At 38.9% G+C, this 22,169-nt stretch overlaps 2 protein-coding genes across 2 annotated transcripts; both read right to left on the bottom strand.

Annotated features, from left to right (window-relative positions):
- Positions 1-11: 11 nt before the first annotated feature.
- LOC103137791 (stromal interaction molecule 2-like) lies at positions 12-12,491 on the bottom strand. Its single transcript, XM_007551720.2, has 12 exons — positions 12,139-12,491; positions 8,729-8,859; positions 7,632-7,743; positions 7,435-7,546; positions 6,583-6,698; positions 6,232-6,409; positions 5,938-6,115; positions 3,564-3,725; positions 3,306-3,406; positions 2,959-3,212; positions 2,391-2,580; positions 12-2,250 (listed from the first exon to the last, which is right to left on the bottom strand). Exons 1-12 carry the CDS (start codon positions 12,257-12,259, stop codon positions 732-734), a joined length of 3,174 nt encoding a protein of 1,057 aa, XP_007551782.1. The 5' UTR covers positions 12,260-12,491; the 3' UTR covers positions 12-731.
- A 2,445-nt stretch (positions 12,492-14,936) lies between these two features.
- LOC103137790 (recombining binding protein suppressor of hairless-like) lies at positions 14,937-22,134 on the bottom strand. The gene is made up of 11 exons (XM_007551719.2): positions 21,888-22,134; positions 21,198-21,236; positions 20,233-20,328; positions 19,971-20,136; positions 18,376-18,550; positions 18,158-18,295; positions 17,935-18,047; positions 17,676-17,816; positions 16,272-16,427; positions 16,071-16,174; positions 14,937-15,986 (listed from the first exon to the last, which is right to left on the bottom strand). Exons 1-11 carry the CDS (start codon positions 21,926-21,928, stop codon positions 15,668-15,670), a joined length of 1,488 nt encoding a protein of 495 aa, XP_007551781.1. The 5' UTR covers positions 21,929-22,134; the 3' UTR covers positions 14,937-15,667.
- Positions 22,135-22,169: the final 35 nt, after the last annotated feature.

The raw sequence follows: 22,169 nt of genomic DNA, 5'->3' as shown, positions 1-22,169 counted from the left end.
CACATCTCTACTTCTTAAGCAAGTAAAATTGGCTTCAAATATAAAATAACTCACGCAGAAAATTATAGTCTTAAATACTCTGTTTATAATCAACATAAAAATAGACACACAGTTGTGTTGCCTTGATTTTCTGTTTAGATGTTTTCTGAAACAGTTTTCTGTTTCATCATATGTGCATATAAAAACAACACATCCTCATAAACAGTAAAGTTCTTTATCACGTAAAGAGCTTTTTCACTTCAGGGTGAAGCTGTGTTCTTTCAATTTCCTCAGTGTTGCTATAGAGGAAAATGTCTTCACTGTACAGTTTATAGGCTCAGACCAAGTCTTAGGTTTTCTAATCAACACAGAATCAGATGACTTCTTATTAACAGTTTTGTGGTTTTAATGACATTCAGAGCATTATATACAGATCACCAGCCAGGATTCCTGGCTTCCTATTGACCCTGATCTCCATCAGAGGTTGTGCTTTAAACACTTTGTTGGATTTGAGGTCAGTACCGATGCTTCACATAAAATTCATTGGTTTGCTCCTCGGCAGCTCATTATGTAGTCCCTGAGCCGAGCCAATCATTGTTCATCCAATGTCACTAAGCACCAGCAGACGCTAAATCCTTTTTTTTCCCAGGATTATGTAACCTCACTTGGCCAGTCAGCCAACTCAAAACATGTCCTGAAGCTAGAATTTCTGAATCAATAAAACTCAGAAGTGGGGAAACACTTGTGAGCTGTCAGAGCTTCTGAAGACCGCTGTGAGACTTTTCTGGAGTAGACTCATTTTTCTTTTTAAAAAGGTTTTTGAGCTTTAAAGTTTTCTTACTTTTGTCCTTCTCTTTGTTCTTCTCGTCTCCACTCTCAGAGGGTGATGCAATTGTTGGGCAAACAGCCTGTGGAGGTGGCAGTGGTAACTCCAGCTCAGCCAGCAGTCTGCTCTGAGGAAGGTTTGGTGTAGAGGCTGACAGAGGCGTATGCACCGAGGACATAGAGCTGCATGATTTTTCAAGGATTCCATCATACACGAGTTGGCTCAGAGGCCCAGCAGTACAGAGGTCTGAGGACGACTGCCATGGCACTTGTGATGTTAGCATAAGATCTGGCTGTCCAACACGACATGGCAAAGAACTCGATTCAAATCCTCCAAGGTCGTCCCTCAGTGTCAGATGCTTAGACATGTCAACTGAAGCATTCACTCTATCCCACGAGATATTCTCAGAGAAACTATCTGTTGAACTGGTGCTGCTTCTTGAAAGCCCAGGTATTCTCCTTCTAAGGGAACCAGCAGAGATCTCAGCTTCATTTCTCAGTATCCGTCTGCTTTGTGCTGACTCCAGTCCAATCTCTGGTGTATCTTTAAAGATTGGAGCATCCCTAAAAGCATCCATTGGTTCTCTGTGGGGCATCTTGACAGAGGCAGGATCTGAACAATATTCCAACTCTTCCCTAGATATCTTTCTTTGTGGTATTACAGCAGTCTCATCTATTTTATCCTTTGGTATGGCCATCAGAGAGGATTCGAGCTGAAAGTCTCCCATATTCAGCGGAAGCTTCCTAAAAGCTGCGTCTTGGGACATTCCCACTGAATTCCTCGTAACTCTTCTCGATTCAATCAAAAGTTCAGCATCATCTCTCCCTTTCTTTCTTGAGGCCACATTTATTGAAGACCCCATAATATCCCTTGATGTTATCCTCTGTGTTTCTGCTGACGATTCCAGTTCCGGTCGAAAAATCTTTTTCATCTCCAGTGGCTCTACATCGTATCTGTCTTTGTAAAGATTCCTTGAGGGGACGTCCATTAAATCCTCAGTGGTATGTTTCTCTGTTTTTATGGGTGAGACCTCCATATCTAAATCATGAGAAACTCCCTTTCTTAATGCATCATCCATAGAAACTTCACTTCTATGTCTAGATATCTTCTTTGGTGCAGCATTTCCACAAGATTCTTGATTAGAAATCTTAAAAGAAATGGTTTGCAAAGCAGGATCCACGATTTTGCCATTTACCATTTTCTTGCAAGAAACACCTAAATCGACAGGAGTTTCATGCTCTTCCTCAGACACGTTGTGAACTGGAGGATCAGCAGGAAATTCTACTTGTCCACTTAAAGGCTTTGTAATTGGACTGTCTGCAAGGAGCTCAGCCTCATTGTGATACAACCTTCTGGATGACGTGTCCAGGATAGGACTAGGAAACATTTTGCTGAGGGTAGGTGACATTATGAACTCAGAGTCTAAGAATTTCTCTTGGGAATCTCTATTAAAGGGGAACAAAACAAAAGGAGAAAACAGACAAGGATGGAGAGAAGATGTCTTAATAAAATTTACAAGGAAAATTGTAAATTGTAACTGTGTTCTCTAAAAATGTACGTAAACTTGTGGGGAATGGGAACTTACTGTTTTTTAAGAGATTTTCGGAGTTCTTCTCCTTCGTCATAGCAAGAGTAAGGAGCTCTAATGGGGATCAGAAGGTCGGGGTCTTGGGAGACGGTGGCAGGTTGTGGTTGAGGGAGGACTCCAGGACGACGTGCCCTTGAGATGGTGGATCCCCGAAGACGAGGCGAGCGCTTAAGAGGCGGAATTGGAACTGCGGGAAAGGGACCAAATATGACCTTCTTCCATATAACAGGCAACAGTTAGCTATTGTATCTTCTTTTATGCCCATTAAAGTAGCAAAACACACATATCTTTATCTAGTTTAAAATATAATTACACCACGTCACATTTAAAGTCACTTAAATCCACTTTCTTCCCTTTCTGATTCTGTGTTTGAATTTCAGCATCTAGATCCTGATTGGATTCTGTTGCTGGATGGTGGTGTTAACAGTACCTAATAAACAGGCCAATGAAAACCTTTTTTAGGACTAGGAGGTGAGATCGCAAATTAAAAGATTTCAATGTACTTTATCCAATTGTTTAAGGAATTAATCAATTATTAATCAATAATTTCAGTGTTGTAACTCACCAGGCATCTGTGGTATAATAGGTGCAGCTTGTTCATCTAATAGATCTTCTACTGAGCCGTGAACAGAACTGTGATATGAACAGGACGACTGGGATACTCGGGGGAACCCCAAGGCGGTCGTGTCTGAGTAGAGTTGAGCGGAGAGGTTAGCTAGTCCAGGATTCCTCATAATGGGAAAACCACAGAGGAATTCAATATGCTGCCAGCGGTGTAGACGTTCTCGCAGACAAGCTGTTACTTCGGACAACGCATGCCTGTGGGGTATGTAAAGTTTTTTGGTGATCAAAACTGACATTGTTTTTAGACAGACGAAAAACCAAAGCTGCCTGTGTGACTCTGTGCCTCACTTTGCTTCCATGATCTTATGATCGACTTGGTCTAGGGAGGAGCTGTGGGCCATGTGAAGCGTTCCCAGAACAGAACTTCTCTTCTTCTTGATCCTCTCTGCCTGCAGAAAAGATTAAAGAGAGATGTGACAGACAGTGCAGGTAGAATTTGCAACAATTCATGAATGTGTTCCGTTTAATCACTTATTCACCTTACCAAAGTATTAGTTCTTAAGTATTTTATTGTTTTCACATGCATGCATTTTTTAAATTCATTACCTCCTCCTTGGCTGCGGCAAGTTGCAGTTCTGCGCTGTGCTTTTTGACGTTGTAGTACTGAACCTCCACCTCGTGTGTGAGCTGGAGCCACTGCTGAAGGGCACCTGAGACCGTCCAGCTGGCTATCATCTCCTTCTCCGCCTGCTTCAGCGCTCCACGGACCTGAAGAAGTGTTAGAAATCAGATTTGAGTCACAAATCCTTTCCTTTAAAAGAAACCAGTTAAACACACTACAATGGTATCTTACAAGTTATTTCTTCAATAATGTATCTGTTTACACATTAGTGCTTGATTTTGCGTATTATTTAAGTTTCCTTTTCAGAGAGATAAAAATTAAGAAGTTATTAGTTGTTGGACGACAAGACACTGCTATCGAACTTTGCACTTAAACTAAATGAACGGCTGTTATTACTATAATCCATGACATGGTTGTCACATGCATGTGTTGAACAACAAAAAAGAGAATGACCAAAAAAAATAGATTTTCCACCCCCCCACCTCGCTGCACAGATATTCACACCACCAAAAGAAGACGTTAGCTCAACGCCTGCCAAGCCGTGTTATTTTTAACCGATTGAAAGTAATAGAAGCCGGTAGCATTTTAAGCTTGAGGGAGTTATAGCACCAAAACATGTTGCAGCTCATAAAGGGTTTTTCCACCAAAGCAGTTCCACTGCTGAACATGGGTTGGTGCTACAGGTAGTTCTCCAATGGTACTTAAAAGACAGAGTAAAGCATTTTTTAGGTTATAAACAGACAGCAAAACACCTCATTGCACCAAATAAAATATTCCAGTAAATATCTGAACCGCTGTGTTTTTTGTTTTTGTTTGTTTGTTTTAATTATGTCTGCAAATATGCAAAAAACTCAGTGATACATTTCTTTTAAACTGAGTCCAGCATTTGTCTGGCAATGCCTGTAAATAAATGACCTTAAATGCTATTTTTACAACAGCTGATGCTTGTGCTCAATCTTTACATTGCTAACCTCTCCATTTCAAGATCTATTTCTAAACACCAGTTTATGAACATGATGTTTATCAATTCAGCTGGAAATGTCCTGTGTGAAAACAGCAGTGTGCAGCGATAAAGGGATATTAAAATAAAACTGTGGAAAATGGGAGACAGTAAGACTGTTTTTTTTTCAGTACTAATCAAACTTACTGTTTACGTAGCAGCTGTTTTTATTGTTCTTGTTCTGATTTAGGCAAAGTTTCAAACTGAGAACATTTTAATCGGTGTTGTTGGTCATCATGGGAAACCACAAGTGACGAAAACATGTTTATGTGACCAGGCAAAAAGTTGGAACAAGGATAGCACAAGGTTTTTTTAGTGGTAGATTCAGTGTGCTGGTGGTGAAAACAAAATGTACTCCTGCTAAATAAGACCTCACTCTGGTTTAGCACTGGACGCAGTTTGAGGGGAAAAATAAAAAAAAACAAATACAGCTAGCAACAAATGAACAAATGAGAACCTACAAGCAGATGTAAATTATTTCAGCTCTTTGGCTGATGAGATTCTTGAGTACCGTAGTTAACTAGCGTTGCAGCTATAGCAAAATCAGACAAGTTTGTGGGGTAACACTTTATTTGAAGGGGGTGAAATAAGACTGACATGACACAGTCATAAAAACCTGTCATGAACATGAATAAGCCTTCATGAATATTTATGATGGTTGTCATGAAGCGTCATTCGGTAAATTATGACACTTTTAATACAAAGTTGACATTATTCAAAATGTCTTTGTTATGAAAACTTGACATTAACTAAGAAATCATTACCGTTTAAACTTTACCTTTAATAACAAAACGTTACCTAGTTTTTAAAGTGCAATCAGTAATAATACTTTTATAACAAATTTATATCAGTAATGATTTCTTGGTTAATGTCAAGTTGTCATAACAAAGGCATTTTGAATAATGTCAACTTTGTATTAAAAGTGTCATAATTTACCGAATGACACTTTATGACAACAGTCATAAATATTCATGAAGGCTTATTCATGTTCATGACAGTGTTATGTCATGTTTATGACAGTGTCATGACAGTCTTATTCACCCTCCTTCAAATAAAGTGTTACTGTTTGGGGTCATTTAAAGCTTCCTGTTAAATTACCACATAATAGCTCATTTGCTGATTATTATTATCACATACTTGTTAGCACATTCACCTTAATTGAACCTGCTGCTGACTGACAACCTTGGTGATTATTGAAATGGTGTATACAGGTGTGCCTGAGGTTTTAGATCAGCAGTCATTGACTTTATGACTTATAACCACACCTTATTTTAAAGTACTTTTTCCATTAGATTATATGATATCAATCTCTGAAAGAGCGCTGATGACCCCTCTCCCTCCTGTTGTAATGTACCTACCTGTTCCAGTTCTTCCTCTGCGTACCGCAGGCGGCTGAGCTCGCTGACGGCTCCCTGTCTCAGCTCGTGCAGACGGTGAGCTTCCTCCTGAGCTCCAATGATCTCATCTCTCATCTTCTCCTCCAGGCATTGTTTTTCCACGGCCACGTTTCGTTTTTCTTCCTGAGCCCGCTCCAGCCTGGGCAAAGCAAAAGGTTCTTAGCTTGACTGACAAAAGAAAAAGTTACTTGACTGTGTATGAATGATTATACACCCAGAAAAAAACAAAACAAAAAAAAACACTAAAATATTTACTGTTCCTGTAGGTCCATGAGGCTCTGTTCTGCCCTCTGCAGACTTTCTAAGTCTTTCATCATTTTGGTGACGTGAACCTTGCTGGCTTTGTTTTGGGCCTGGGCAAACCAGCAGCCTCCGACTCCCATCACCACAGACACAATGAGCAGCAGGTCCTTCATGTAGTTATGAGGGGGGCCTGTTATAGAATGGAAAGGCACAATAATGGGTTGTGAAAGGCAAAATTAACTGTCCATTTGTAGGGATGGTAGCGTTATCTTTAGAAAAATCCAAACACATTAAGTGATGGTGCTGACAGAGAAAGGCTAAAACTACATATGAAGAAAGAGGAAAGTGAGGAACAGTTCTCACGTGTAGGTGGTCCAAACAACACCACATCCAGAGCTTTGATGTTGAGCTTCTGTTTGTCTCTCTGGTCCAGCACTTTCAACTGGGAACTCAGGAAGGATGGCTCATTTGCTGCAATCCTACAAACATAAATCAGGTCAGATTCAGTTCTGCTACGTATTACAAAAAAAAAATACGTACAATGCAAGCACAATGTTCTTGCATTGTGCTTGGTTGTTGAAGTTGTAGAGAGTTTGTGGTCTCAAATGTCTGAGAAAATTTATCCTTAGCTTTATAAAAATTGTCAACTTCTAAACACTTGGATGAAAAACACTGAGAAGTCTCAGTGTTTTGGTGCATTCAAGATGCTTATTCCACCAACATGTACATTTTACGACATAAAACAATGTGGATTAATCATCATAAGCAAAGGTTTTCTAATATTTTCTGACTTCATAGACTGCCATTTAGAATTGTTACTTTGTGATGATAAACTAAGTTATTTCTTAGACAAACCACAGACTGAATAGGATTTCGGTTTAGGTGAATAGGACTTTGACTGGACCATCCTAACACAGGAATATCCATTTATCTACAGTATTCATTCCATTGCTGTGTGTTAGATTTGTTGTCTTGTTGGAAGGCTGAACTCTTGCCATTCATTCTAACCATCTCTGCAGCAGAAATGCTTCCACACAGCATGATGCCAGAATGAGGGATATGTGCGGCATTAGAATTCTGTTACATGTACCTTTTTACTCTTTTATAAATGTCTATGATTATATATTTTACTGTTTGTGCCACTGAGAATTTCATTGTTAACACAGTAACATCAGCTAGTACTTTTATCGTGAAGCAATTCTTTGTTCTTCTCACCTGGGTAGGGTGTTTCCATTGACCCTGAAGTCCTTAAAATTCCTCTCATACTGCGGCAGCTCGACAAAGTCTTTCAGCCAGCGTAGAACATCGTCTAGTGTCCAGTTGTGCACTGCCAAATTAATGCTAAAAGTTAAAGGGGATGTTTGAGCCTTATGAATGCATGCTAATGCTTTGTCGCTTGTGCACGGCCACACCTTCAGATGACTTCCATCCCCTCCAGAGCTCCTCCACTGTGATGTGCTGGTCTTCTCTGTGCAGATTGCTGTGTTTGTGAGTCTGCTGCTGCTTCATGTCTTCAATAATGAACTGCAGCAGAATGAAAAACGTGGCAAAAACAGAAATGTTTGAAGATAAACAAAAGCAAAGGGATCCATAACACATTGAGAATTTTCTCATTTACTTAAAATAAAAAGAAATGCTACCTAATCACACAGCGCATGTTTTCAGGTTGCAGCATAAAAATTATAAGAGAGTGTTTTGAAATGCATTTATTTATTTTGTCCAACATCTGTGTGTTGCAAAAAGTGTGTTGGAGGTTTCCTGGAATGTGTTCCTGCCCATAAATCCATTCTATGACAGCTATTGGAATTTTGGGACTTCAATTGGCCCGGACCTGTCAACTGATGTTCCCATACCAACCGCAACCTGAGCCCTAGGATACTGTATCCACGAACTACTCTATGCAGGGAAACAGCATTTTAAAAGTCCAGACTTTACCACCAAAGCAAAAGACTCACAGATATTTTATGAGCCATTTACTGGATGTTCAAAACATTTACTACAGTGCAAGAGGCAAATGCACAGGTGGAATGCAGTGTTCATGTTAAAAGCATTTGCTTTACCAGTGAAAACTGTTTAGAAACATTATGCAGTAATACACTGGAAACACACCTGTTTGGAAACAAGTGAAACATCTGGTTGAAAATAGCACAAAACAAATTTACAACACATCTTTCAATGAGAGACGACATAGCAGAACCGTTTTTGACTTAGTGTCTTCAACATGAGTTTACCTTTGAAGAGTATGACTTCTACAAATATCCTCTTTAAGGCACGCCAGTAAAGTCAGTGTAGTTGCAGTATTCTGTTGGTGCTAACTGATTTTGTCACTGAGCCAAAGGCAGAATTTACTGTTGCTATCCTTGAAGGAGCACTTGACTCCTCCAGCCAGCACACCTGTTGTTGCACTTCTTCGCTCTACTCGTCTCTTGCATGCAAGGACTTGTGTAAAAGGAGCTTCCCAGCAACCATGTACGAGGATGAAATATGCTGTAAAAACCACCGTTTGTACCTCCATGCTCTCCTCCACCTCAATCCCACCGTCTTGGTCATCATCCATCATCTGGTGGATGCTCCGCAGGGCCTCCAGGCTGAAGCGATCAGATTCACTCAGACATGGTGGATATATAGTCATACATGGGTCTAAAGAAAGAAAGACAATTGAATTAGTCATTGATTAAGTTTTGTTATTGACCGGTCTCTCCAAACAGTGGATGTCTAAGAACGTCTTTATGACAGTTTCAGGTTAGTTTGCTCATCGTCTTTTATTTGGCTGGGAAAATAAAGACAAAATTAGACACTTTATATCCATCCTAACTTTAGCCAAAACAAACATAGAATGTTACAGATATTGCATTAAGCTTGTAACATCATATAATGTTTACAACAATAGCATCTATTTTATTGAGATTTTTATGATAGGTAGTGACTTTTTTTTTTCCACATTCTTTTTTAGCTCTGTCAGATTGATTGGGGAATATCTATGATCTGCAATTTAAAAATCTTGCCAGATACTTTTATTTGAAGGTCTGTGCTTTAACTGGGCCATTTACAGACTCCAGTATTTCACAACTTCCAGCAGGTCTCCTTTCAGAATTAACTTGTTTTTACTTCTGTCCATCTTCTCACCAACTCCGACTAGGTTTCCTGACCCCACTGAAGAGTAGCATGATGATGTTGACATCATGTTTCACTATGGTGTATATGAAGCTAAACTATATTACAGTTGTATTTTGTTCATCCTCTGTACTTTCTTTGGATTTCATCATTTGACTACTGACACTGAGGTCATCACTGCTCTTGTTTTTATTTTATTGTTTTGCCCTGCTGTAACTTCTGTTTTTACATGGACTTTTGTTTTCTAACAAAACAACAAATGCTTTACTTAAAGTAGTAAAATCTGAGTTCAGATTTTAAATAGATCATTTTTGAAAATACCAACTATTTAATCACTAAAATCTATTTAAAGGCAGTCAATTTAAAGGCAGGTGAGTAATATGTGAATTAGAATTTATTCCAAGATAAGAACTTAGCAATTTGCATGTTTTTAATATATCCAGATTGGAAAAGGTTTGTTGAGTACTTCTCACTCTAAAAATAATAAATAAAGTTAATGTAACTGAAGTAGTGCTGCTTATTGTAGGCTGCTGCCTTTGTCATAAACATTAGAACATCTGTGCTAAAACCAAGACTAAAATATCAAACTTTTAAAGACCCAAGCACAATGAATGAAAGACCAATGTGTACATATGAGGAAAAATGGAAACGGAATGTACTTGAGCACAGTCTCTCTGGAGTATTTAAGGCTGAATCAACTGATGTAATTACCCTTTAAATTGTACAGTGTGTTCCATGTCTGAGTCTAGGCTGGGAAAACGTGGGGTAAGTGACACAGCTTCCTGGTGCAGGACTCTCGGACTACTGAGTCAGAGCTCATTTTTATCTCTGACACAAGAATCTGTGTACTTCAAGGAGCGAGGTCAAAGGTCTTCCAGCAAAGCCCACGACCAGCTGGCACCAGCAAACTTCAAAAAGCTTTTAAATATATGTCATGGTAAAATTAAGAGTTTTGTTCTTATCCACAAATGATCTACAGGAATATGACCAGGAAAAATTCCAATCAAATGAAGGTGTGAAGCCAATGCAAGCTGAGACACGATAAACGTTTTGAACGATCTGCACATTTAGTGCGACTGACGAAAGATCATCCGAAAATGAACAGGACAGCACTGAACTTTACCTCATTTAAATGATGTGTACATTCCTTAAAAGCTGCTTTTTTTCCCCGAATTTCACAGTGCCCTTCACATTTACTTGAAACCCTGGCAAAGAACCATAAAATACCATAAATAACATTACTTTTTTATGGCTTTATCAGCTCTGATGGCCTTTATTGGAGAGTGGTCAGACAGGAAAAAAGAAAGACATGTGACAAAGGGCATCGGCCCAGGACTCAAACCCGTGAGAGTCACGTTGACGACTAAGGCCTCTCCGTACTTGGCTCCACCCCTGCGTCACTCTTGCACCTAATTTTTGACAACTCATCAAAATTCTTTCAGCTTTTGTTTGCTTGTATTATGCTTTCTTGTCTTTACCTTTTTGAATAATGTTGAATGATTTTTTTATATATATATATACTAGAGAAATAGTAAGTTGAAAATTACTACTCATAAGTGACAAAGGCACTCTAATAAACAAAGTTTTAATCGTTTTTAAAATGATTGAGTAAATGTATAAAAATTCTTGGTGAAAAGTGAGGCAACAAGTGTTTCTAAAGACAAGTAAACAAACAAACCAAATGGGATTTTTCTCATTTTAGTGAATAAATGCAGTAAATAAACAAGCTAGAAATTAAGAAACCTTTTTAGTGCAAGGCTATGCTAGTTTAGATAATTGTTTTTCTAAATATCTACCCTGTCTGCCAATAAGTGTGGAAGTTATATTACCATCACTTTTTATGTTATATTTTGAGAATGTTTTGGGTCTTTTTTTTGCTTTCATATATAGATTTGTTTTTCTCTTCAAGCTGTGGGACGAACAGTATATCTAGATAGAAAGCAACAACTCTGACCCTTTGGTCATTGATGAAACTGGCATTTCTGAAGAGTGAGAACGCCTGTGATGTGCTATTGCATTTCTGTGGTGTGTGCAAAGCCCTGCAGAACTGGATGTCTGCATGGTGACTGTATATCACTCATGTTGTGAAGACAGATTTGTTTACATGGTTGATTGGAGGGGATACATGCATCCAGAATAAATAAATAAAATAAATTCATATAAATAAAAAGAATCAAGGTAAAGACATGATGCTTCTGTCTAACACAACTTCAACTTTCAGGATTTAGCTATGGATTGGTGTTACTGTGGGTTTTTGACTGTGTGTGACAACTGCCTAAATGGGAAAAAGCTATTGGCGAAACATTTTAACGCTATGTCCTGATCGATAAGAAAGTGTTAAAAGTTACACATCTGAATGGAGCAGAATTCAATGAGCATTTTCTTTTCTGCTCATTAAACAATTAAAATATGTAACGATATTCAACCATAGTTTACACAGGACAGAATATGAGGGATGCAAGGCAATGAGATGATCCACATGCAAATGTGTGAGTGATGTCACGATGCAATTATTATTTAAAAATATAATTCAGAAAAATTATAAATACAAAAACTAGTTCTTGTTAGGGATGAACCAGTACAACACTGCATAGCAGCAAAACAAATAGATTTGTAAATATATTCCATTTTGCAGCCATAAGCAAAATCACCTTTATTAGGAAGGTGATTCTGAACCAAGACATGACATGTTGTCATACTGGCAATTAACTTTTGGTTGTTCAGCTAACGAATCCACTTTCCCCAACTCTCCTACAAAACTCTTTTTTTCCCCTTTATTAATTTACACGTACAACACCTACTTACCTGGCGGCTCGAAGCCGGCGCTGCCTCCTGGAGAGGTGAGGCCCTGGAGATCCCCAACGCTTTGCGCGGCAACAAGGAGCGCAGCGGGGAAAATGAGAAACACAATGGAGATGGCGAGCATTTCAGGCGCTTCTATCGTCGAAAGTTTAGAAAGTTCTGAAAAAAAATGGGGAAATAACACAGGAGCGACGAGCGTCCCGCAGGCAGCGGTGTCAGTCTGCGAAAGCGATCCGTGTGTCTATTACGGGTGCAGAGCCAGAATAGAGATGTGATACTTGTGCTCACTTGAGAAATCATCCAAGCTGGATAATACTTAACCAAAATAGACGGGAGCGGACTTTGCACAACAATAATAGACGAGGTAAGAATAAATAAATAAATAAATAAATTAATATGTATATATATTTAAAAAAAAAAAAAAAAGGGGCAATAAATCTCTGCCGATTCTAGAAATATTTCTGTTGTGGTCGTTCAAATCCTGTGCAACACAAATCAGAAAATGTGTTTCCAAAAATGAATCCATCAAATAAAATCCAGGATTAAGGGAAGGTCGTCACTTAAAGTGAAACGACATAAGAAATAAATTGGAATGCAGTTTTGCAACTATAAGTGCAAAGATCTTCTCTTGGATTCCTGTGTTGGGTTTCAGTGTTTTATAACTCAGGGGTTCCAATTGAACAGTGGCACTGTGCTCTCCTCTGCTGTCCCAGCCCTGATGTTCTTCCAGGAAATTGTCAGCTTCTCTCCTCCCCCTACCAGCAACAGGAAACCCTTCAGTAAATGTCCTAATTCCCATCCCACATACATGGGGCAAAAGGTTGGTACTGATCACGCCAGCTACAGTAGAGACGTTTTTATTTATTTTGTTCTTTACCCTGTCTATCCTCTTACTGCTGCATGAAAAGGAGCATCAATTAGAGCCTTCAGAAAAGCTCAATCATGCCAGGAATAGTATGTACTGTGCCTAAATATACATGTTGCACACTTTAAAAACTGCTGGGTTAAATATGTCCCATTTGGGTTATCCGTCTGCAGAGATTCAGAAAGAAGGTCTGTCACACCATCCGAGTGGTGTGACAGCAATAATCTGAATAATCTGGACCTGGACAGGTCCAAAAGACCTCATCATGGACTCCATGAGCCTGAATCACTCCCAGCATCCCGACATTCTGCTGTACAGCAGAGAGCAGAAAGAACCTGCAGCACGAGGTGAGAGCAGCATCATTCCACTCTCTCACCCTGCTCCCCTTCAGTAGATGCTACAGGGCAGTTAGAGCAAAGGTAGAAAGGCTAAACAAAAGTTTCTATCCAAGAACCGTCAAGTGCCACCCGCACTACGTATACACCCTGAATGAATATCTACAACTGTGAGCAATATATCCTGTCTTTATTTACTTTAGGACCAATTCTTTGTTTAAAGAGTCATCTATGGATCCAGCTAGCACCAGTTTGTATTAACTATCTTAGCTTAAGTGAAAAAAATAGTGAGAACTACAGACATAAACACAATCCACAATCCATTATTAAACAGTATAGTTTTATCATCTTCTTATATGCTATGGAAAAGGTTCAATGAAGTCTGATTAGGTGGTTATATAGATCACAATTATTGTGTAAATAATAATGACAGTCTTCTTTAACCCAACAAACAAGGTCACAGTTTTAGATCTAGCCTTTCTTTAAAACTTCTGTTCCAGCAACTTAAACTCAGCATTTGGGTTAAAGAAATAGCCCAACAGTTTTTAGAGTGTACTGTTCGCAAGCCCGTCAATCTATGTTTAGAGGGTTAGCAAGTGCTAGTACAGCTGTTCTAATGATGTTAATATGCCTCACTTGCGATTTCCAATCACACCAAGATGTAACGTGATATGATCTAAATCCCAGATCCATGTGTTTTGCCCTGTTCAAATAAAATTCTTCATTCACACAACTTGGAAGTGCATGGCTCAAGCAGCTTACACAACAAACACAACACAGTAACCAAGTGTCACATTACTTTTAGCAATCTGGGTCCTGGTTTAAAAATAGGCAAATATGACCTCTAGCCTGTGGAGTATGTCCAAGTGGTGAGTGACACTATTGGTATTTAACAAGAGCAGAGTGAATACACAATTCCACATAAATTCGGTTAGATCTGTTTTTAGATTTATAATATATTTTGTGACGCAAATCAAGACCGACAAGGCCACAGCTGAGTGGCTTTAAAAAAATAAAGATTTTGAGTGACTAGTCGTAGTATGGAATTAGTGTTGCTAAAGTATGATTTAACAATTTGAAACATTTAAGTGTAAACAAAACAAAAAAAAACAGTAAAATTTTTTCCACATCACTTTGCACCTCATTATTCACATATCGCCATGTCTATAGTTTTCCCTACACAACAATTTAACATTCTCAAAGAGGTGCGATTCAGAAGCTTAAGTAGTCTTCCTATTATGCATGTGCCAAAGATACAGCGACGCATGCAAATGAGTGACAATGCGATACGTCAAATGCGCATCGTAACTTCAAAAAGACGTTTAATGGGTTACTTTTAAAAACTCCGCTTCACCTCTCAACTGAGTCCACTATGTTTTAGATCACATCACACAACACACTGAACTAATGGCATACTGAATTTAGCCATCGTTCATGTCAATCTGGAAGCAGTACATAAAACATACCAAAAATACTGTGAAAAATCGTAAAGTAAGACTGGTTGCATTGGGCTGATGCATCAAATGTGTAGAGCTGGGAAGGTCAGCTCAGAGCGGCATGCATAGAGTTTTAGAAGATTTTAAAAAGTATGAACCTCAAAGACATGTTTCCAAATCAGGTTTACTTCGTGTACACTGACCCATTATTGACCAGCAGATAAAATTGTTAAAATGTTTGTTATTAACAGCTAACATGCAATAAACAGTGCTGTGAAGAGAATGAAATTGTAGTACGGCAGTTAAAGAAATACAACCAACTTGAGACAAGACAAAAATAGGGATCACAAATAGCAACCTATATGATAACAAAATAAAGTAAGTTTGCAGTATCATACAAAAATGGTCAAATGTACCGAAAAAGTTTATAAAATATAATCTGAATAACATTATGTTTTTATGGCGCATAAAAACCATGTTACCTTTACAAATTGTCCTTTTCTAAGAATAGTTAAGGTTGTTCATTAAAAATAAGATTTTAATGGTAAAAAGCAGAAGGAAGACACCTTTCACACCCACATAAGTATAAAAACAACATCTTATCAAATCCAGGTGTTAGCATTAGAAGGCACATCCCCCTTCTTATAGGTGAGGATCTGGGATATCAAAGTCTGAGTGGGGCTCATGTCCACAACTTTCCACCAGATGGCGCTGAAGCACAAAGTCAGTAAAAAAAGTTATTTTCTTTTTAACTCATCCTTTCCCAGCTCAGAAGCATTCCTTATGTTTTCACTGTTTCTCTGAAAATATAAAGCTTCAGAACTTCAGCGCAGGCTTGCAGATCCTTTTAGACAAAAACTGCACGTCCTTTCCCACGAACCATGAACCACAGCCGACTACGTCAGTACTGACACGCCAGAGTCACTGCTGCTGGCAGCGTGGCCATCGCCGTGGCCGCCTACTGAAGATGAAGGTGAAGAGGAAGATGCTGGTGATGAGGAAGCGTTGCTGTTGGATCGGAGGATGATCCCAGTGGCAGTGCAGTGAGGCCGTGGTCCCGGCTCGGGAGTGTAGGTGAAAGTGAGGCCTGTGGGGTAGATGATTCCGTCGTTGCGGACCAGCGTGACGGGAACCTGAACGGGCTGCAGCACCCAGCGCCAACCCTCCCTGAAGGAAGAGATGTCTGGAACTACACAGAGGATGCTCTCTCCACACCTGAACAAGCAAACAAGTTGGAGTCTGCATCAACACAGAGGGAGACGCGCGCGCACACAGCTGAGCTCTGGCAGACCGTTTTACCTGTACATGGTTTCTGCCTCCACATCGCCAAACCAAACTCTGAGGTTAGGGGTGAAGTTCTGTCCCGTCACTTCCAACATGGCCACATCTCCTCCGCCATTCAACTGAGGAGGGAGAAAAATGCGCATCTTAAAAGAGCCTGAAAAAAGACTGCAGTCTAGGGGTTGGAATGATGCGAAACAAAGTCGGATCTGTGGTTACCTGCAGACTTTCCACCACAGGGACGGGGCTGACCGGTGTGGGGACTGGACCCATGCCTTCGCAAAATGTGTACTCTGCTTTGTCAGTGCTAATGATGGTCCATGCTGCGCCGTCATTAACGTTTTCCTTGCGAGAGTCTTTGGGGCATGGCGTACCCTGGGATAGAAATTATTTAAATCACATGCTAGTTACAAAAATTAAAAACAAAACTTCTACACTTGTTTGCTGAAACCTTTTTAATGGTGCTCTGACAGATTGAATTTCTGATCTATCACTGATGAGAAACATTCTTCATCTGTCTGGTTCCAATTAAAGTTTCATAACATTAGGAAAACATGCAATAATGTTGGTTAATGTTGTGATGATGAAGTAATCAAACAGTGTTAGAAAATGGAAAGAATAAATGTATTATTTCTATCTCAACAATAGGGTTGTATTGAAGGACTTTACTCAGGCAGTGTCTGCTGTTTTAGCTTAAGCAGATTACTTCTGGTAAAGAAAGTAATATTTCTTGTAGGGAAACATTCATGCTGTTTGTAGTTATTGTGAAAAAAAAATTATCGTCATAAGAATTTGGATTATGATAACAGACTGACGTTTACATGCAATACACATTTTGTACATTTTTCTAAAAATCCTTGCTCAGTTGCACATTTCTTGGATCCAAGTATGTTATTGCTGACAAGTGCACATTTACTTTCATGTTGTAGTTCTGTACTTACTGTACAGGTATATTATTCTTAATTTTTTCTCTTATATATTTTTAACACTTTTGTATCTATGTGTGAACCTAAATGCCTCGATGTTTTTATACTTGAATCTACCAGTGTGGGATAATAACATCTATCCTATTCGATAAATACTCATCAACGTCCAAGCAGTTCTTTGCGATGTTAATATTGCACACATTACTACAAAAATAACAGTAGATTTGTGATACAAAACATCAATATTGTCATTGTATCAACACACAATGTGTACTTCTACAAACTTAGTCTACTGATCCATGCAATGTGCATTTAGAAATGCTGCAACAAAAGCTGTGTACAGAATAAAGAGCATAAACCGTGTAGCCACAAAAATCAGAAGAATACATCATGCAGCCTTTGCACATGTCAGGTTTAGCAGCTTCATTTTATTGCCTACTGCATCACTTCATGATAATGATATTCAAAGTGATTCGTTTTCATTTAAAATATAAATGTGACAAACATTTAGGACAAATGTACTGCAGCTTCCTTGTATGTAGCAGAAAATATACAATTACGGTATAAATCACCCTTCAAAGACTATTTCCCTAATCTTTATTTTAAAAAAAACTTTTATAAAACATAAAAAAAAATAAATAAATAAATTGTCAACAGCTGCAGACGTGTAGCTGTGCACAGGCATCCATCTACGCACCTGATACTGGATGATTCTTTCCTGTGAAAGACAGAGATACATTTTCTCTGTATCTTTCAGGTAGAAGGCACACTTGTGAAGCTGAGATACAGGATCATCTGCATCCAACTGCGCTGCTTGCTTGTCAACTTTACGAATGATCTGAAGAAATGCAGAAAGAGCACCCATCGTGAACGCTGCCAAAGAAAACACAGACACAAACAAAAAACAAACGTCCTGCTACACTTCGGGGACATTTGTGCAACAGCAGCTTACATACCAGTCTAGGCAGGGCCAGGCCAGTAACAGAGCAGACCAATTTCACCGTCTGGCCGTAGTGAATGTAGCCATCTTTTACGGTGAATTCCTCCCCTTCAGATTCATCGTCATCCACTAAACAAATTGATAAAATTCTCTCAGCATCTACTTATTCAAATAAATACATAAATAACTGAAAGCTAAAAAGAAGAATAAGAAGAAGAAAAAAAGAAAGATTGACTCACACAGGTGGATGTAGAAGGCGCCCCATTGTTGGGAGCTGGCATGAAAGTTCCCTCCCTCAACATGAAGGTACCTGGTACTGACCGTTTGGGAACGCAGGCGGTTGAACAAGGCCACTTTAGTCCCAGAAGCTATGCACACTGGTGAAAGATGGAGAGGAACATGAAACCAAATGTTCTCCAAGAGATTAAATCCGCACAGTGATGTGGTGTGGACTCACAGTCTGCGTTTTTCAGGGACTGTTTCTTCTTGGAAGGTTTGGAGATGACTTTGATCCTCTTGCTGGGGAAAACGCCGATATCCGAGCTGTTTCCATGTAACATCTTCACAGACAGCATGAAGTGCTTTCTTTTGTCTGAGTCACTGATATACAGGGTTTTAGCCGTGCAGAAGTTCTACCGCAGAGAGAGGGCAAAACGTTAGAGGTGTTTTTGAGGACACACCAAGTTAGAGCCGCTTTCAATTCCTTTTTTTATGCGTTTGACAGAACAAGTTTCTAAAGTATAAAGCTGCTGCATACACAGTAATTTGCAAAAGTGTTCATACCCCATGCGATTTTCCACATTTTGTCAAATTACTATCAAACATGGGCGAACTTAATTGGGATTTGTGGTACTCCAACAAGGGCCAGGAGGAAGATAGATGGCTTCCAGAATTTATTGCAAATAAAAATCTGAACATTGTTCAGTGCATCTGTATTTAGCCTATCTGAATCAATCATATGATAGAAAAATAAAACACTTGCAGCTGTAACTACATTGAGTTGGTTCAACACCTCTGTCCACTCTTAGCAAAATTGCTTAGGCTCAGTCAGAATTTAAACAGCAGTTTTTAAATTTTGCCACGAATTCTCAATCAAATTTAAATCTGGAATTTCTGGGATCTTTCTTAAATATGATAGTTCTTTGATCAAAACCCATTCTAAACCTTTATTCTTGTCACTTTCCAGATAAGGTTAGATTTGTTGAGTGAGATGTCCCGTCGACTGATTTTCCTACTGGATCTCTGGAGCTCTCTAGTTGGTGTCATCTAATTGTTCAAGCTACCGATTAGCTGGCTTCTCAGTCAGCTACAGTGAACACAAAAGGAAAGAATCTAGACTTAATGTCAATATTTTTCATCGGCAACAAATTACAAAGCTCTCTATAATGAACTTCGTTGGACACCTGAAACAACATCTAGCTGAATGTAAATATTACTGATACGGAGGAAAATCCAAACGTCCGTAGCTTTTAAACAGCACCAAGTACGTTCACAGCAACAGACATGCAACTGCCCACCAGTACAGTTTCCAGATGCCAGTCTGTCAGCAGGAGTTTATACAGCAGCTGCACTCAATTCATAAATCGTTTGGATTGTTGATATATCAGAATTCCTCCACAGGAATGTACACTTGTTTCAATAATCAAATGTCAGCACAGAGTTATTCAGAAACTTCCCATTCATAAATCTTGTTGTCTAGTGGTTTTATTGTTTCATGACGACCTTATTAGTTAACAAAAATCAAACCAAATCTGGAGTTAGCTCTATGCAGATCACTTGTCGAATTACTTGAGACACTCATGAAATAGAATTGTTAGAAATCTTTACAGTTGAACAAAGTAAAAAATAAAAATAATAATAATTACCCTCAACTAGTATTAAGAAACCACCAGCTGGTTTCTTGCTAACGAAACCAGCTGGTTTCTTGATACGATTACACCCTTGTCTATAACGTAAATTCAAATACAACACATTGATGTTTGTGTTTGTGGTGTGGCAAAATACTTTTGTAAGATACTGTGAGCCCATGTTATATCACTATTTGTGACTCACCTTTCCTTCCAGAAAGAGTTGCTGCATGTCTTGCTCACTGCTGCCTATCCCAATGAAAACATAAGGCTGGGCCTCTGGTTCAGAGCAACCTTCCTTCACCAACTCCTTCACCTTCTTCTGCCAACCCGTCCCCATCAGATACACGCATGGTGGCGGGCAGAAAAACCTAAGAGGGGGGACAATATTAATAATATGAAAAAGCTCCAAACATGTATCCTGTTTAGAAACTATTTTTATTTGAATAAATCGGCCTCACACAAACCTTTTCTCGTTCCCGTATGACTTTTGTGCCACTTTTGCATGCAGTACGAGGACTGTCTGATCCTCCTTCTCTTTCAAGTACGTCCTCATAGCCTCCCTGGAATAAAGATGTATTAAATACCACAAATAGCAATCGGCTTAATAAAAGTGTAACTCCGTAAATTAGAATATCAAACCATTTATTTTGGTAATCCTGTTCAAAAAGTGAAACCCCTTCACTTTATAAGTTTGAATATATTACATAAAATTCATCAAAATGATTTCAATGCAGAAATCGTTTGTGTAGATGTATATCAGCACAAAATCATATGATTGTGCACAATGTCAGATTTTTAGCTCCCTTTGCAAAGAGCTAAGAAAGGTAATTTAAAAAACAAGATGGCAATGAAATAATATATAATTTCATTCATATACAGATAGGGAAAAAAAAAATACATTTGATTTAAAATCCAGGTCCCACAGTCTGGAAGACGAGCACAGAGCTGCGAAATCTAGATTGCTTGAGATCCAGCGTGAAGTTTCCACAGTTGGTGACGGTTTGAGGAACCATGTCATCTGCTGGGTTTGATCCACTGTGTTTTATCAAGTTCAAGCTCAGCAACTGTCTACCAGGACATTTCAGAGAACTTAAAGCTTCTTTGATCTGTCAAGCCTTATTGGTATGCTATGTGCTTTAAAATACATCAAAACTTGTTTTATTGACTATGGTATCCCTGTGCTTGGCCAGCAAACTATCCTGACCACATCCATACAACGAGTCAGATGGAGTAATGCATGTAAAAGAAGCTCCAACCAAGAATGTGCACTTTATTACATGGTGCATTTTCATGGTGGCTAGCAAATCTATAGGAGTCTCACTTTTTGAATTTCAGAAATCAGATAACTTAAGTTTGATGATTTACTGATTTGGTAAGTTGTACTTGTAAATAGTATGTTCTGTCGGGCTTAGCTGAAGTTTCTACTCACCTCGTTAACCGTCGAGGCAGATGTTGCTCACTAAACTTCCTGCAAAACAACAACAGGATTTGATGCATTTTAGGTATTGTTTTAGTATACAGCAGCAAAAAGGTCAAACTTTAGCCTCTGTAACTGTCCTAACAGTTCGAGTTTATTGCACAATAGTTATTTCACTGTTATTTCACCAGTAATATAATCAATCAGCAGCTATAATCGTAAAATGAACAGATGTTGAGATGGAACAGGCTGTTGTGGAGCATGGAAAGAGAATTGGCTATAATAAACCAATACTTTCAAAAAGAAGGCAGGAACTGATATCGTTTTAAACTGTTGAGACAAATACATTGCAGTTTTAATTTCGAAAATGTCGCCATTAACACGTTTTAGGGATATACAGGAGAAATAAGGGCAAACACTGATTAAGAAAATATACAAAATACGAAATATATGCACTAATCTGAAATAATTAAGGAGAAATTCAAGAGGAATAGAAAACCAGCATGCTGCGAAAAATAGTTTTGAGAAACTGACCCAGCTTTAAAGCACAAGCTGAATTCGGTGAGATTACCGAGTTAACAACGCTAATATTTAAAAAACTATTACTTCCAATATGAATAAAAACTCTGTGAAACCTAGGAATGCTTCTCTATGTGATAACTTGACCTTTTTCAACCACATTATGGTCCAATTTCTACTTACCCCGTCACGACGGGCGCCATCTTCGAATCTCCCCTCCACATCGGAAAAAAAAATCCAACAATCGCGAGATCCCACCCCCAAGCTCTCGCCAAAGCCAATCCGCTTCAGAAAAACCGTACTAGCAGAGACGAGATTGACGGAGGGAGATGTGATGGGGGAAAAGGGTGAGAGAAGTGGGAGGGGGAAAAGAGAAGGGTGGCGATGGGGTGACCAACAGAAAGCACACGCCAAAACAACAGGCGTGGGAAAGTAGTTAAATCGCGCGAGAATAAGAAACTTACT

This window comes from Poecilia formosa, unplaced genomic scaffold (assembly GCF_000485575.1).
Source record: "Poecilia formosa unplaced genomic scaffold, Poecilia_formosa-5.1.2 Scaffold43, whole genome shotgun sequence".
Classification (NCBI taxonomy): domain Eukaryota; kingdom Metazoa; phylum Chordata; class Actinopteri; order Cyprinodontiformes; family Poeciliidae; genus Poecilia; species Poecilia formosa.
The sequence above is the reverse complement of the archived record's forward strand: the minus strand, read 5'-3'. Positions and strand labels throughout refer to the sequence as shown.

Coding starts and splice junctions, on each gene's coding strand:
- LOC103137791 (XM_007551720.2), bottom strand. CDS start 12,259: ATGCTCGCCATCTCCATTGTGTTTCTCATTTTCCCCGCTGCGCTCCTT. Junction 6,699..7,434: donor AATGGAAACACCCTACCCAG/GTGAGAAGAACA, acceptor TTATGTTTGTAG/GATTGCAGCAAATGAGCCAT. Junction 3,213..3,305: donor CATAAGATCATGGAAGCAAA/GTGAGGCACAGA, acceptor CATACCCCACAG/GCATGCGTTGTCCGAAGTAA.
- LOC103137790 (XM_007551719.2), bottom strand. CDS start 21,928: ATGTGGAGGGGAGATTCGAAGATGGCGCCCGTCGTGACGGG. Junction 21,237..21,887: donor ATGGCGCCCGTCGTGACGGG/GTAAGTAGAAAT, acceptor GTTGTTTTGCAG/GAAGTTTAGTGAGCAACATC. Junction 18,296..18,375: donor GTCCCTGAAAAACGCAGACT/GTGAGTCCACAC, acceptor ATCTTTCACCAG/TGTGCATAGCTTCTGGGACT.